The sequence below is a fragment of the Myotis daubentonii genome, chromosome 3 (genome assembly GCF_963259705.1).
Source record: "Myotis daubentonii chromosome 3, mMyoDau2.1, whole genome shotgun sequence".
In the NCBI taxonomy this organism is placed as follows: domain Eukaryota; kingdom Metazoa; phylum Chordata; class Mammalia; order Chiroptera; family Vespertilionidae; genus Myotis; species Myotis daubentonii.
In genome coordinates, this window is record NC_081842.1 from 67,408,605 (window position 1) to 67,423,037 (window position 14,433).

General features: G+C 39.1%; 1 protein-coding gene across 1 annotated transcript in view; it reads left to right on the plus strand.

The window, feature by feature from the left end:
- The window catches only part of CFAP44 (cilia and flagella associated protein 44), a 114,265-nt gene that overhangs the window by 86,160 nt on the left and 13,672 nt on the right, over positions 1-14,433 (plus strand). Inside the window, exons 24-29 of the mRNA XM_059687827.1 lie at positions 1,810-1,987; positions 2,370-2,870; positions 5,623-5,826; positions 7,379-7,571; positions 11,862-11,972; positions 13,658-13,788. Coding sequence (XP_059543810.1) covers positions 1,810-1,987; positions 2,370-2,870; positions 5,623-5,826; positions 7,379-7,571; positions 11,862-11,972; positions 13,658-13,788 — 1,318 coding nt within the window. The remainder of the gene's footprint in view (positions 1-1,809; positions 1,988-2,369; positions 2,871-5,622; positions 5,827-7,378; positions 7,572-11,861; positions 11,973-13,657; positions 13,789-14,433) is intronic.

Genomic DNA, 14,433 nt, shown 5'->3' on the forward strand with positions numbered 1-14,433 from the left:
GTTCCAACAGTATTTTATTTTATTTTATTTTATTTTTAAATATATTTTATTGATTTTTTACAGAGAGGAAGGGAGAGAGATAGAGAGTTAGAAACATCGATGAGAGAGAAACATCGATCAGCCGCCTCCTGCACATCTCCTACTGGGGATGTGCCCGCAACCCAGGTACATGCCCTTGACCGGAATCGAACCTGGGACCTTTCAGTCCGCAGGCCGACGCTCTATCCACTGAACCAAACCAGTTTCGGCAATTCCAACAGTATTTTAGTGGTGTCTTTAGAGTTTTCTATGCACACAATGACAGTTTTACTTCTTCCTTTCAAATTTGGATGCCTTTTATTTCTTTCTCTTGCCTAACTGCTCTGGCTAGGACTTCCACTATTATGTTGAACGGAAGTGGTGAGAGCGCACATCCTTCTATTGTTCCTGATCTTAGAGGAATATTGCCTATCATTCAATAACTGAACATAGTTGTTTCATAGATTTTTGTTCAGTTTTCTAGTTATTTGTACTATTACAATAATTATGAGCCTTCTTTCTCTAACATGGCCAGAACAGAAGCATATGCTCTCATCGGTGAGTGCCCTCTTTTAGCATTGTTATATATAAATGAAGTCTCTTTTTATTTTTCACCCTTGCTGGAGCAAGGCCTCCAAAAATTGGTTGCCTCCCCCCCACCCCCAACAAAAAAAAGGGGGGGGAGAGAGAGCATATAAATGAAGTCTTGTCAATTAATACATTAGATGCCATGCATTGCCTCTTCTATTTTACTAGAGGCCCGATGCATGAAATTTGTGCAAGGATCTTGGCTCCGGCTCCCGCTTGCCGCAGCCGGGGGCCTCTGCCGCCTCTGCTGTGGCCCCCGCCTGCTGTGGTGTTGTCCAGAAGGAAGGATGTCCGGAAGGACATCAGGTCTAATTAGCATATTACCCTTTTATTATTATAGATGTTTGTGCTCCTAAAGGGCTGACTGCTAGATATGTACATATTCATGTTGACTGATGGGCTTCACTTCAAAGAATTAGATAAGTAGGTTAGTGTCTCTCAGTGGAGATCTCTACAGTGCTGTATCCTGATGCCCTGGTACCCATGCGTGTCCCCTCAGTGCTTGGAATATCCTAGGAACTCTACCAAGAAGACTGTATTCATCTTTTTATAGCCTTCTCCTGGGAGTATTCCAGGCTATAATTTTCTCTGGTCTGGTTTATCCATTAATGTAATTTCATCTTCTGCCTTCTGGAAGTGTGTCACTATTAGTGTTTTCTCATGGCTATCTATCCCATTATCAGCTTTTCTAATAATTTATTCTCTTTAGTTTCTCTGCAGTATCATTTCCATGGAGCTTGGGGAGAGAGGGGAAGGCAAATACATAGGTCCATACTATAATTTTGAATTAGATGCCTCTTTGAAAATGTTATGACAAATTTTGTGACAATCACTATGTTATTAAAAATTTCAATTAACTTTTTAGTGAATAGAGTGTTGATATCTCCAAGGGTTAATATCTATCAAAGGAATAAATAACAATGTTGATGTAAATTGCTTAGAAATGAACCAAATCCAATGAATGATTCACATTATTTAAGCACGTCTGGTGGATGGATGGATCTGTTTGTTTGTTTATTATTTTGCTTGGGATGCTTTTAAATATCAACTTTAAAAAATGTTTGATCTCTATAGACAAATGTAACACCGCAGGCTAAGAATTATACTTTTGCTTCACGATTGAATTTGATTATATACCTATAGTAAAGTAGACAATTAGAGTTTATTGTATATTTGTGGCTGGGTTATCTGTTTTTCTCATAGGTATAAGAGTAAACCTGCTGATGACTATGAAGATCCCAAAGATGTTCAAGCCATCAAAGAGGCTCAGGTGTTTATGGGAGACTTCAATCTGAAGACAGCCGCAGACTATAAGATACCCGAGCACATGAGAATAAATGCTGCCAAGAAAGAAGAGGAACTGGGACAGCTAGACTCTATGGTACTTAGAAACACGTGTGTGTTTCAGATCAAAAAATGACTGCCTCCCCCTCCCTGCCCCCTGGGACCTGGCTGAGTACACGCCTTCAGGAAGGACTTCCGCTGAGTGGTAGGAGGGGAGGACAGGAGAACTGAGCCCTCAGAGCCAGCTGAGGGATACCACACACTATAGCCAGATTGCCTCCCCTTCTGGAGAAGCTAAATGGGGAAAAGCCTAAAAGCTAGAGAAAAGAGTAATTTTGTAGTGAACAGGAATGGTCAGATACATTTTTATCTTGAAATTTTGTTAGGCATTTCAGTCAGGGGACAAAAGCAAATCATATTTGAAACTGTTCCTTGTGAGTGGGTTGTCATTTTGCTTCCTTTATGTTCTTTTTAATTAGACCCATTCAAAGAAAATGTACTTGAACAAGTCCATCCTCTCACTTCGAGACCTTAAAGTGGCTGTCATCGAGGAGATACAGTGCCTGGTACAAGAGATGAAGAACATTCAGTCAACTCTTCACCCATCCAAGCGCATCCCCATTCCGAAAATCCCTCAGATACACTCGGAAGAAGTTCCTGAAAAGAGATTTCAGTATGATGAGGAAATTCTCCTCGCTTTTAAGCAACAGCTGATGAAAAATGAGGATACAACGGCGCCCCTAGTGGAACAGGCGGGGCCGGTAGGCTCAGGTGGAGGATTCCTTAGATCCTCTTATGCGAAGGATGGGGATTTGACAACACGAGAGTCCTTGTCTAGAGCGTCAAGGTCATCAGCATTCGGCCTAGATCTTCCAAAGCCATCTGAATTTGAAAGAGCAGATCCAATTGATGTAGAGACGGAGATTATGAAGAGAAAGGAGATAAAAAACATATACATGCAGCAGTATTTGGCCAACAGGGTAAGGGGTGAGACTGTGCCTATTTATTTTTTAAATATATTTTTATTGATTTCAAAGAGGAAGGGAGGAGAGAGAGGTAGGAACATCAATGATGACAGAGAATCATTGATTGGCTGCCACCTGCATGCCCTCCCGACCCCCACTGTGGATCGAGCCTGTGCCCTTGACTGGAATCGAACCCGGGACCCTTCAGTATGCAGGCCAGCGCTCTATCCACTGAGCCAAACTGGCTAGGGCCGAGACTGTGACTATTTAAAGCTGAGAGAGAATGGAGCAGGGATGTCTATCTAGTTTATTAATTATTTATTTAACATTTTTCTACATTAACCTTCCCCAAACCCTGACCAGACCACAACTCACTCATGGCTTGGCTTCCTCCCCACCCCGGTATTTTCTGAAAATCACTGTGCTCTGCCCAGAACTGTGGAGCTTTGTAACTCCTTCCTTTTTGGAAAGCTAAGCATTAGGGGCAAATGCATGTTAACTGGCATCTTGCTGAAGCCATGGCAAAGGGGAAGTGATGAGAAGCTTTCACATGATGGATGGAACATAACAAAAACCTTCCAGAGGAAATGGGCCACCCTCTGCTTTTCATACTCTCCCCTTTCTCTCATTTGTTCCAATACTGGGAGTGTTCATGGTGATGAACGGCTTCAAAATTCTTCTGGAGCTAGAATGCCAACTATTTTTATTTCTAGGAATATCAGGACCAGACTGGGAGCAGTTGTGCAGGAGGTACTCCTGGGGTGCTAGTTCCCTGCTACCAGCCATATTGTGTTTTTTCCAGCTAGGCACTCCCCTATAGTTTTCCAGCCTTATTCTTCACCCATCAACTCTTCTACATCCAGCCCAGTATTCTCATGCTTCCTGCTTTTCCCCACTTTCCTCCCCCAATTCTGAATTTCTTATCTGTGCTTTTTCTTTTGCTATTTTCTTCTACCAGAGTTGAGTCATCGTTCAAAACTGAGCCCAGTTCCAAACCCCTTCCAAATCTTCTGTCCACATCATATACTCTTAAAAAACAAAACAAAACAATAAAAAACAACTTCCATTGCACCTATAATCAGCACATCATGTTTTATTCTTAGTTTTCTTTGCTGCTTTGTGTGTGTTAGTTTTGTCTTGCAAATTTGGTTATATAGATCTTAAGGGAAGGTACATAACTTCTCCTGACTCCCTTGCAGTGTCTTGGACAATGCCAAACATGTAAGATGTTTTGACTGAATTGACTAATTTACTTTATTAATTAAAAATACTTATTGGTCCTTCTAAGAGCAGGGACAATGTGAGCTAGGTAGTAGTGATGCAACTCAAGTCAGACATGTTCTCTAGCCTCATAAAGCTTGTAGGGTGTCAGGGATAAGAGAGAATAGGACAAGTGAAACCCTTACAAACTTGGACACCTATGTGGTAAGTTTCAGAATGCTGTTGTACTAAAAATATATAGTCCTGCCTCCAAAGAAATTTTTAAATAATTCAAATGTGTTGAACAAATTTTTGGGGGGAGTCCACTTAATCTACAGCCCTACATAAAGTTTATTTTTTTAAAAAAAATTTCTTTGGTTTTCTTTTGTTTGTTTTTAAGCTATCTGAAATTCTCCAGAAGTTTTACTGTCCCAAACCCACAGATCTCTTCACCACTCTCAGCACCAACCTGGGCCCTCACTCATAAACTGCAAGCATTTGAGGTTCCCCCATCATGTACAGCCTACATGATGTCCTACATGGAATGGTTTGTCTTCTTCCTGCTGTATGCGTTTCCTCAGGAGAATCAGTCCTGGGGCTCTCTCTTGATCTCTTCATCTCCTTTGGGATGGGATGGGCAGGGGGGGGGGGGAGGGGTGGGGCTGGGGGGAGAAGCTGTGCCAAAATCAGAGCAAAACTGAGGCTTTAAAATCATTAGGATGTCAGACGAGTAAGGTCTAGACCAGGACTTGGGATACTTAGGTTCCTATCCCAGTTCTGTGACAAATTAGCTTTGATCTCAGGAAAATCACCGTCAGCCTCAATTTCATCATTTCTACAGTAAGAAGATTGTGAACACGTTTCCTGTGGGTCCATGCTTGTACTTACCTATTTGAAAATATTTACTGTTTGGTAGGTTTGAATATTTTCAAAGTAAGAAGTTGAGGGAAATATTTATCTAGTGTTTACTGTATGAACGTCCATGTAGAATACTGTGGGGGATATAATAGAGGTAAACATAACACTATCCACAAAGAGCTTATAGTCAGTACAAGACTTTTTTGATCAATGGCTTTTAAAAATATTATATTTTATTGATTTTTTACAGAGAGGAAGGGAGAGGGATAGAGAGTTAGAAACATCGATGAGAGAGAAACATCTATCAGCTGCCTCCTGCACACCCCTTGCTGGGGATGTGCCCGCAACCAAGGTACATGCCCTCGACTGGAATTGAACCTGGGACCCTTCAGTCTGCAGGCCAAAGCTCTACCCACTGATCCAAACCAGTTAGGGCTCAATGGCTTTTTTTTTTTAATGGAAGAGAAATAGCTGGAAGGACTATAGTTATAGAATTTCTGCCACTTAATGAATAAATTAATTTATGTAAACTTAAGACCATTAATGAATGATTTATATGACTAGACACAACCACACACACCCATGTAATTCTCCATCTATATTAATGGCATAATGAGAAAATGTTTTTACCCAAACAAATTAGTATTGTTAGTTTAAAAAAATACTGTTCTTAACTTCTAACGTATATACAAATCTTTTTCTACCTCAGATCAAAGAACTGATTGTCACCTTTGATGCAGAACTCCATCTCCTGAGACACCAGAAACTGAAACTAGACATTCAGATGAAAGTATCTGACCTGAATCATGTCACATTATTTCAAGAAATGATGCTCCTCAAGAATTTTGAAAAACAGGAGAACATACTTCAAGAGCGTGTTAATTCATTAGACAAAGAGGAACAGGAGATGCAAGTATGAATGGGCAGGAAAATGCTAGCTGGGTGCACCCTTAAGTTATGGAAGGAACTTGATTCTTCTTTTCTTCTCCACTTAATTTTTTATCTTGTTCAAGTCCTCATCTCTTTCTTGTCTTCTCTCCCTTCTCTTTTTCCCCATTATTCAGACTTGCTCTCTGTTTTTTTGATATCCTTGGTCAGAGAGAAGTGAATCAGATTTTTTTTTTGGTAAATTTGATCTAATGTTTTGTAAGGTAGAATAAAATTTTCAAAAGTTAGCCTTATATTTAGTTTATCCATAGATTTCGAGTTTATTTTATGTTGTTACTACCCACCATGTGAAGTTGAGTTTTCATTATATGCTATTCTTATGAATATAATTGGAAAAGAAGTTCATGAGTTTCTTAAATATGATAGCTAGTTTCAGAGTAATGTCTAATTAAATTTACAGAAAATTGATTCTTTATTTGTTATATATATGTTAAATTTAAAGAGATAAATTATACTATTTCTCTTTGGCCTAAAGGAAGATTCTATTAAATAGATATTACATAGTGAATAGTGACATCAGTTTTTTGATATTTCAGCTTCACTAAAATATGTTGTATCTTTTTTTTTTAAATTGTCATACATAGTGGGCAAAAGTAGGTCTATAGTTGTAATACAAATAAATAATACAATTAATAAATAACACAAGAATAAACTGTATTTTGCATACTCACAACTGTAAGCCTACTTTTTCTCACTCCAGTATAGATATTTAAAAAATTTTGTTTTTGAGACCACCCATGCAATTATATTAGTTGACATCCATATATCAATAAAAATTTCAATTTATTTAATGTAGATTTATTTGAGAAAACAAAACATTAAAAAATTGATCTTATTTGATTCCAAATGTAACCATGTGGTTTTTGTTTTTGTTTTTTACAAAAGAATTATAAAATTTTAGTCATATAAATGAATGGCTCTGCAAACATCAGAAATGTAAACTTCCATTAAGAAGCTTTGGAGCCCTGGCCAGTTTGGCTCAGTGGATAGAGCGTTGGCCTGTGGACTCAAGGGTCCCAGGTTCGATTCTGGCCAGGGGCATGTACCTTGGCTGCGGGCACATCTCCAGTGGGGAGTGTGCAGGAGACGGCTGATCGATGTTTCTCTCTCATTGATGTTTCTAACTTTCTATCCCTCTCCCTTCCTCTCTGTAAAAAATCAATAAAATATATTAAAAAAAGAGAAGCTTTGGAAATGTAACCTTACATTGCAATGCACATTGTTCTCTGAACCTGGTTTAACAGATGAAATATTTTATTTTTAAAAAATATATTTTTATTTATCTCAGAGAAGAAGGGAGAGGGAAAGAGAGAGAGAAACATTAATGATGAGAGAGAATTATTGATTGGCTGCCTCCTGTACACCTCACACTGGGGATCGAGCTTGCAACCCAGGCATGTGCCCTGACTAGGAATCGAATTGTGACCTCCTGGTTCATAGGTCAACGCTCAATCACTGAGCCACACCGGCCGGGCCAGATGAAATATTTTCATCTGTTCTTGTTCTTGTTTGTTTAGTGGAGAATAAATGAATCTATGAAGGAGATGGAAGAGAAAAAGAATGAAATCACCAGGCTCCAGGACCAAGAAAAGGCACTCTATGCTAGTTTTCAAGCAGCCGTTGGAGAAAACAAATTTGCTAACTTCCTCATGAAGGTCCTAAAGAAAAGGATAAAACGGGTGAAGAAAAAAGAGGTCGAAGGAGATGCTGGTTTGTATTTCTTTCTTATATATGAAAATATTTTTTTTCTCACTAGCATGAAATAGAGAAATAAATAAGTCATATTCATCACAACATAGATGATGTGGGAGCATTGTGGGATTTAAAGAGGAGATGATATAAACCTTTTCAGTCTGTATAAGTCAAGTCTCACTTTTTCTTCACTGCCACATCAGACGATGTTTTATTTTCAAAACTTGAAAATAAGAGGAAGGAAAAGACATGGCATGCAAATATTAATCAAATCAAAGCAGGAATGGCTGAGTTAATGTCAGATAAAGTAGATTTCAAAGCAAATAAAATTACTGGAGACAGAAAAACCTTGTACAATGATAAAAGTGTCACTCAGCCAGGAAGACATAGCAATCTTAAATGTGTATGCATAAAACAACAGAGCTGTAAAATATGTGAAGCAAAAACTGATAGAAATGAAAGGATAAAATAGACAAACCCATGATTACATTTGGGTACCTCCATCGCCCTCTCTCAACATTTGATAGAACAACTATGCAGAAAATCAATAAGGATATAGAAGACCTAAACAGCACCATCAACAAAAAGGATCTAAATGACAGTAATGGAATACTTCACCCAAAATAGCAGAATATACACACTTTATAAGTAAGTGCCCACAGAACATATACCAAGATAAACTATATGTTAGACTATGAACAAGTCTTAATAAGTATAAAAGAATTGAAATCATATGGAATGTGTCCTCTGACCATGTCACTTATGTTATTTCTAGAAATGTATATTAAATACAACTAAAATACAAAGTTGTATTTAATACACATTTCTAGGAACCAACCTAGAAATCAGTAACAGAAAGATAACAGAAAAATCTCAAAACACTCAGACCTAAACAGCAAGCTTTATATAATCCATGGGACCCAGAAGACATCTCAGTGTAAATTTTAAAACTACATTGACCTAAGTGAAAAATGAAAATGCAACTTATTAAAATTTGTGGAATACTGCTAAAGCAATGTTGAGAGAAAAATTTTAGTACTAAACTAGAAAAGAGGACAAGTCTCAATCCAATAATTTAAGCTCCCACCTCAAAACCTCAAAACAGAAGTGCAAAATAAAACCAAAGTGCCCTAACCAGTTTGGCTCAGTGGATAGAGCGTCGGCCTGTGGACTGAAGGGACCTAGGTTCGATTCCAGTCAAGGGCATGTACCTTGGTTGTGGGCACATCCCTAGGAGTGGGTGTGCAGGAGGCAGCTGATCGATGTTTCTTTCTCATCGATGTTTCTAACTCTCTATCCCTCTCCCTTCCTCTCTGTAAAAAAATCAATAAAATATATTTTTAAAAGAAATTTAAAAAAACCCCAAAGTGACCAAGCAGAAGAAAGATAGAATTAGAAATCAAGTCTGAAACCCACGCTGTGCCCTGACCTGAAATTGAACCGTGACCTCATAGTCCATAGGTTGGCGTTCAACCACTGAGCCACACCAGTTGGGCTGAATTTGTAATTTTAAAACTCCCCTGATAAAATCTAATGGTCTAAATAGTTTCACTGGAGAACTCTACCAAGCATTTGAAGAAGAATTACTACTATTGTACACAATATCATCCAGAAAATCAAAGAGGAGAGAAAATTTTCCAGTTCACATTCTGAAGCTGGTGTTATCCTGATACTAAAACTTGGAAACTTTCATATTATTTTATGAGGCTCTTGATCTCATTAATATCTTTCATTTAACTTGCCTTTCTCTAATACTGCCCTGCCAGAGAAAGGGGTGGGGGCCCACTCCTTTCTGCTAGGTGGAGGTATTCAGCCTTCATTGTCACCCCAGGGAAGTGTGATCTCCTTGTCACTGCTGTGCAGATGGGAGTCCCGGCTCCTCCTTGTAATCTCTATTGACACATTGGGGATGGCCCTGGTACCACTGCGCAGGGGTGAAAGTCTTGATTCTCCTCCAGGGCTCTTCAGACTCCACCTCTGTGGGGAATGTGAAGGGAACCTTGTTACTGCCAGCTGAGAGTGGAAGTCCAGGCTACCCATAGGGTCTCTACAAATATCTGAATGGTAGAAAAGGCAGCCGGTTACCAGCCAGCAGGGATACAAATCCCTCTTTCCTGCATGGCCTTCTCTGACACCATCCTCGTGCGACTGTTGGTGTGCCTCATTACAGCTTTGCAAGGGTGGATGTCTAGATTCCTCACTTGGCCTTTGCTGATATGGGTGGGAGTGGGGCCACATTTTTTTTCTTTGTGGTATTTGGTTAGGTTATCATCTAAATGTCTTACTAGACTACCTCTTTCTTGGTCATTTGGCGAGAGAGAGGAAGTTCTTGTTGGGTCTTTCTGTATCTGCAGCTGTTGGTGTTTCCAAGCTGCTCATTTATTCATCTCTGAGTTTGAGATATGAGGCCAAGGAACTCATCCGAGTGTTGTTCCTCAAGTTCTGAGGTGCATAGTTGATCTCCCTTCTTCCTGCTTGTCAAAATCTTCTTTTGTTTGTTTTATAAGTAATAACCAGAGTTTTTAACTATATTTAGTGGGAGAAATAGGGAAAAGTAGATCTACTTCATCTCCCTCAAAGAGGAATTCTATTATGTAAGAATTTTAAGGTCTAATTTTAAACTTTGATGCTTTATTGCATAAGTTGGTACAGATCACTTAAAGTAATTTTATGGGAGAGCTTATATTTAAGAAATCTACAGAATATGAGGTCCACCTCTTATCTCTAATTTTATGTTTTATAAGATGCAAATTTCCATTTGGTCATCTATGGTTCATAGAGGTCCTCAAGGTGTTTTAAAAGAAAATGAGGCCGGGGGGGGGGAGGTATATATAAAGGGGGGCAAAGTGGGGAAAATGGGGGACATCTGTAATATTGTCAACAACAAAAATAAATTTAGCCCTGAAAAAGGAAAGAAAAGAAAATGAGGCAGAGTTGGGTGGCAGATGTCTATAACCCCTTATCCAGAACTCTCGAGGGCAGGTGTGTTTTAGTATTCAATTTTTTTAATATTTTACTAGAGGCTTGATGCATGAAATTCATGCAAGGGCCTAGGCCAGTGATGGCGAACCTTTTGAGCTCGGCGTGTCAGCATTTTGAAAAACCCTAACTTAACTCTGATGCTGTGTCACATAGAGAAATTTTTTGATATTTGCAACCATAGTAAAACAAAGACTTATATTTTTGATATTTATTTTATATATTTAAATGCCATTTAACAAAGAAAAATCAACAAAAAAAATGAGTTCGCGTGTCACCTCTGACACGCGTGTCATAGGTTCGCCATCACTGGCCTAGGCCCTGGCCCCTGCCTGCTGCGGCTTTGTCTGGAAGGAAGGATGTCCAGAAGGATGTCTGGCCTAATTAGCATATTATGCTTTTTTTATTATAGGTAGAAGATATTGTATATGACATTATTAAAGAAATCATTCATAACACATGTTAAAGAACAATAAGGCAGACTTTATTTAGGGGGGACTACTATGATGGGATTTTGTAGAAAAGAAGAGAAATCAGTGCAACTTGGAGTACAAGGACAAGTGGAAATTTATAGCCAAGGAGCAGGGTGAGGGGTCAGTGGATGGAAAATTAGTAAAAGGTAATCCTTTGCTAAACTAACCTGGCAGGATTTTGGCTGAAGGAAGGCCACAGTGATAAGATATTGTGGGCACGGAATAAGGAATTTGGTCAGATATCAAGGGTAGGGGATTTTTACTAAACTGATAGCAAGATTCTTCCTAAAACTGGACTAAATGGGCCAAGGACAGAGCCCAAGGCCAAGGACTAGTCAGAAAGAGAACTCAGTAGGGCTGACTCAGTTTGGTTAAAGGAGAGTCTTTGTCAAGTAATCTCCAGAAGGGTTTGCTGCAGGTTCTCTAAATCAAACATCTCAGTCCTCCTGCATCAACACATGAACGTTCACACTTACGTGGGTTAAAAGAAGATTATACATAGCACTCCTTCCGTTCAGATAAGTTGTGGAAATCTTCTCTGCTTTGAGGGCACTGTGGTTTAGGAATTGTAGACCTATGTAACCAATTGTGTGTTAGGTGGGTCCCAGCAGAGACAATTTGACTGCTTGGCCTCAATCCTCTGTGACTATTGCACAACTTTCTGCAGGCATTTGAGTTTGTGGTCTCTATGTCTTTAACCATTTTAAACTCTTCTAAAATATTAAGTAATTCCATGCTTTTTCTCTGCTATTTTCCTAGTGACTTACTCATTGAAAAAATGCCTTATTTGTAAAATGTGGGATTTAGCTTAACGCAGGAACTTCTGCTTATTAGCAATGTTTTACTCCCTCCTTAGAAGAAGATGAGGAAAGTGAGGAATCAAGTGAGGAGGAATCCAGCTTGGAGAGTGATGAAAATGAGTCTGGATCTGAAGATGAGGTTTTTGATGATTCTTTCTGCCCATCAGGTAAGTTGGATAAAACCAGATGTTCTCTGTGAAATAACTATGAATTGACCATACCAAGAAGATCCTTTCTTTTCTTTTTTTTTTTTTTTTTTTTGTCTTCTCAATTATTGCATCATAATATTTAAGGAAAGGATGGTTTAAGGTATACAAAGTATAGTCTAATGAATACTTTGGGGGGCTCTCTGGGTGGTTGATTTTCTGTTTCTTTAGGTGGCTATATATGAGTGACAAATGATCTGCCGACAATCTTTAGTCCATTGAGGGTCATTAATTATGCAGCAAGTTTCATTTTATGGAAAAACAAAAGATTATTATGTATTTTTAAAATGTTTTTTCTTTTTACAAAGGTGTCCCTTTTTTGACAAACCCATTCACATTTTCATATTTCAAATCTGTTTTGTAAGGGCAGTTTGTACCAGTTTCCTGGAGATTCTTGGCAATTTATATTCACTGTTTTCACTGGTGAAACCAGTCTGAAACACCCAGACCAATACTCTTACAGTTGCAATAGGTAAATGATTCTGTAGAAAAAGAATTTCTATTTGATCTAAAATTTATTTTTCTAGTCATTTTATATAAATTATAAATAAAATTTTAAAGTTTAATTCCAAATAAATTTTAAACCTTGTTTTGATTTTTGAAAATAAGAGTCATCTTAAAATCATAATCTTTATGAGTAGAAGAGAGCTAAAAAATCTTGTATTGCACCTCGTTATTTTATACCAGGATCCAATGGGTTGAACAGTCCCACAGCTAGTTTAGTGGTAGAACTAGGATTAGAACTAAGGTTCCTGAATTCCATTGTAGTACTCTATTATATTTTCACACTAGAGGCCCGGTGTGTGAAATTTGTGCACTGAGGGGGGGGTGTGTGTCCCTCAGCCCAGCCTGCACCCTCTCCAATCTGGGACCCTTCAGATATCCCTCTCACAATCTCAGACTGCTGGCTCCCAACCGCTAGCCTGCCTGCCTGCCTGATTGCCCCTAACCACTTCTGCCTACCAGCCTGATCACTCCCTAACCACTTCTCTGCCAGCCTGATTGATGCCTAACTGCTCCCCTGCTAGCCTGATTGCCCCCAACTCCCCTCCCTTGCCAGCCCGATTGCCCCCACTGCCCTCCCCTGCTGGCCCAGTTGCCCCCAACTGCCCTCCCCTGCTGGCTATCTTGTGGCCACATGGGGGCGGCCATCTTGTGCAAGGGCATGACAGTCAATTTCCATATTACCTCTTTATTATATAGGATTCTTTATCTGTTAGTTGGTGGGTAAATTTGGCTGTTAGTGTAATATAGCAGAAATTGATATAGAGACACTTGTACTTGAATCCCATTCTGCCACATGTCAGCCACGTGCCCTCTCTGAGAGTAGGGTCCTCATCTATAAAATGAAAAGAGTAGTTTCTGCCGTGTAGGGCCTATGAGCCTTGAATGAGATAACATACATAAAGGGCCTAGCACACACAAAGCCTGGCTCAGAGGACTGCTCTGAACATAGTGCTAGTACCGTAATCACTATCCTGGTTAGTAACAGTTTCCACCTGGAATAACGGAGCCCCGAGTGTAATGAAACCTTGCTAGTTAGGCCCACAAGTGGACATTAATAATTCTGAAGCCCCGAAGCCCACACTTCCAGTAGAAATACGTTCCATACCAAATGGGACTTCTCTTTTATTGTGTCTTTTCAGATTGCGATGTGAGTCTTTTTGAACTGGCGCTTCAACTTCGAGAGAAAAGGCTCGACATTGAGGAGGCCTTAGTTGAAGAGAAGAAAATTCTTGATAACCTCAAAAAGGAATATGATACATTGTCCAAAAAAGTATGCTTTGCCTTTTTTTCAGGTCTATTTATCCGCCCTCAACATGGTACTCGTTCTCCCAGCTAGAACATTTCAGTTCCATAGCAATGACATAATGTAGGATTTTTCCGAAGAGAAGATGTAGGATTTTTTTCCTTCCAGCACAGTTATGCTGGGGGGGGGGGGGGGGGGCACTGGACTTTCTTTTCCTAAATCATTGATTCCCAAACTTTTATGATTACATACTTCTATATATATATATATATATATATAAAAGTGTGGTGCTTGTACCCACATAATAAATGTATATTTATATATAAGTTGTATTTATGCACTATTGTACAATATACAGTTGACTCCTAAACAGCAGAGGTCCACTTATAACAGAGGTTTTTTTTCCAGTCAATTCTGTACCCCCAGGTTTGGCATTTGTAGATTCAACCAACCATTGATGGAAAACAGTAATTCGGAATCTGTGGTTGGGAATCCGTGGATGTGGAGGCCAGACTTCAGTTATATGCGGATTTTCAACTGTGCAGGCTTGGCGCCCTTACCCCCACCCCCACATTGTTCAAGGGTCAACTGTGTTCTATATAACATGAAACATTCACAAGAAGAGAAATTAAAAAGAATAAGATAAAAGTCAATAGAAATAGAAACTCAGAT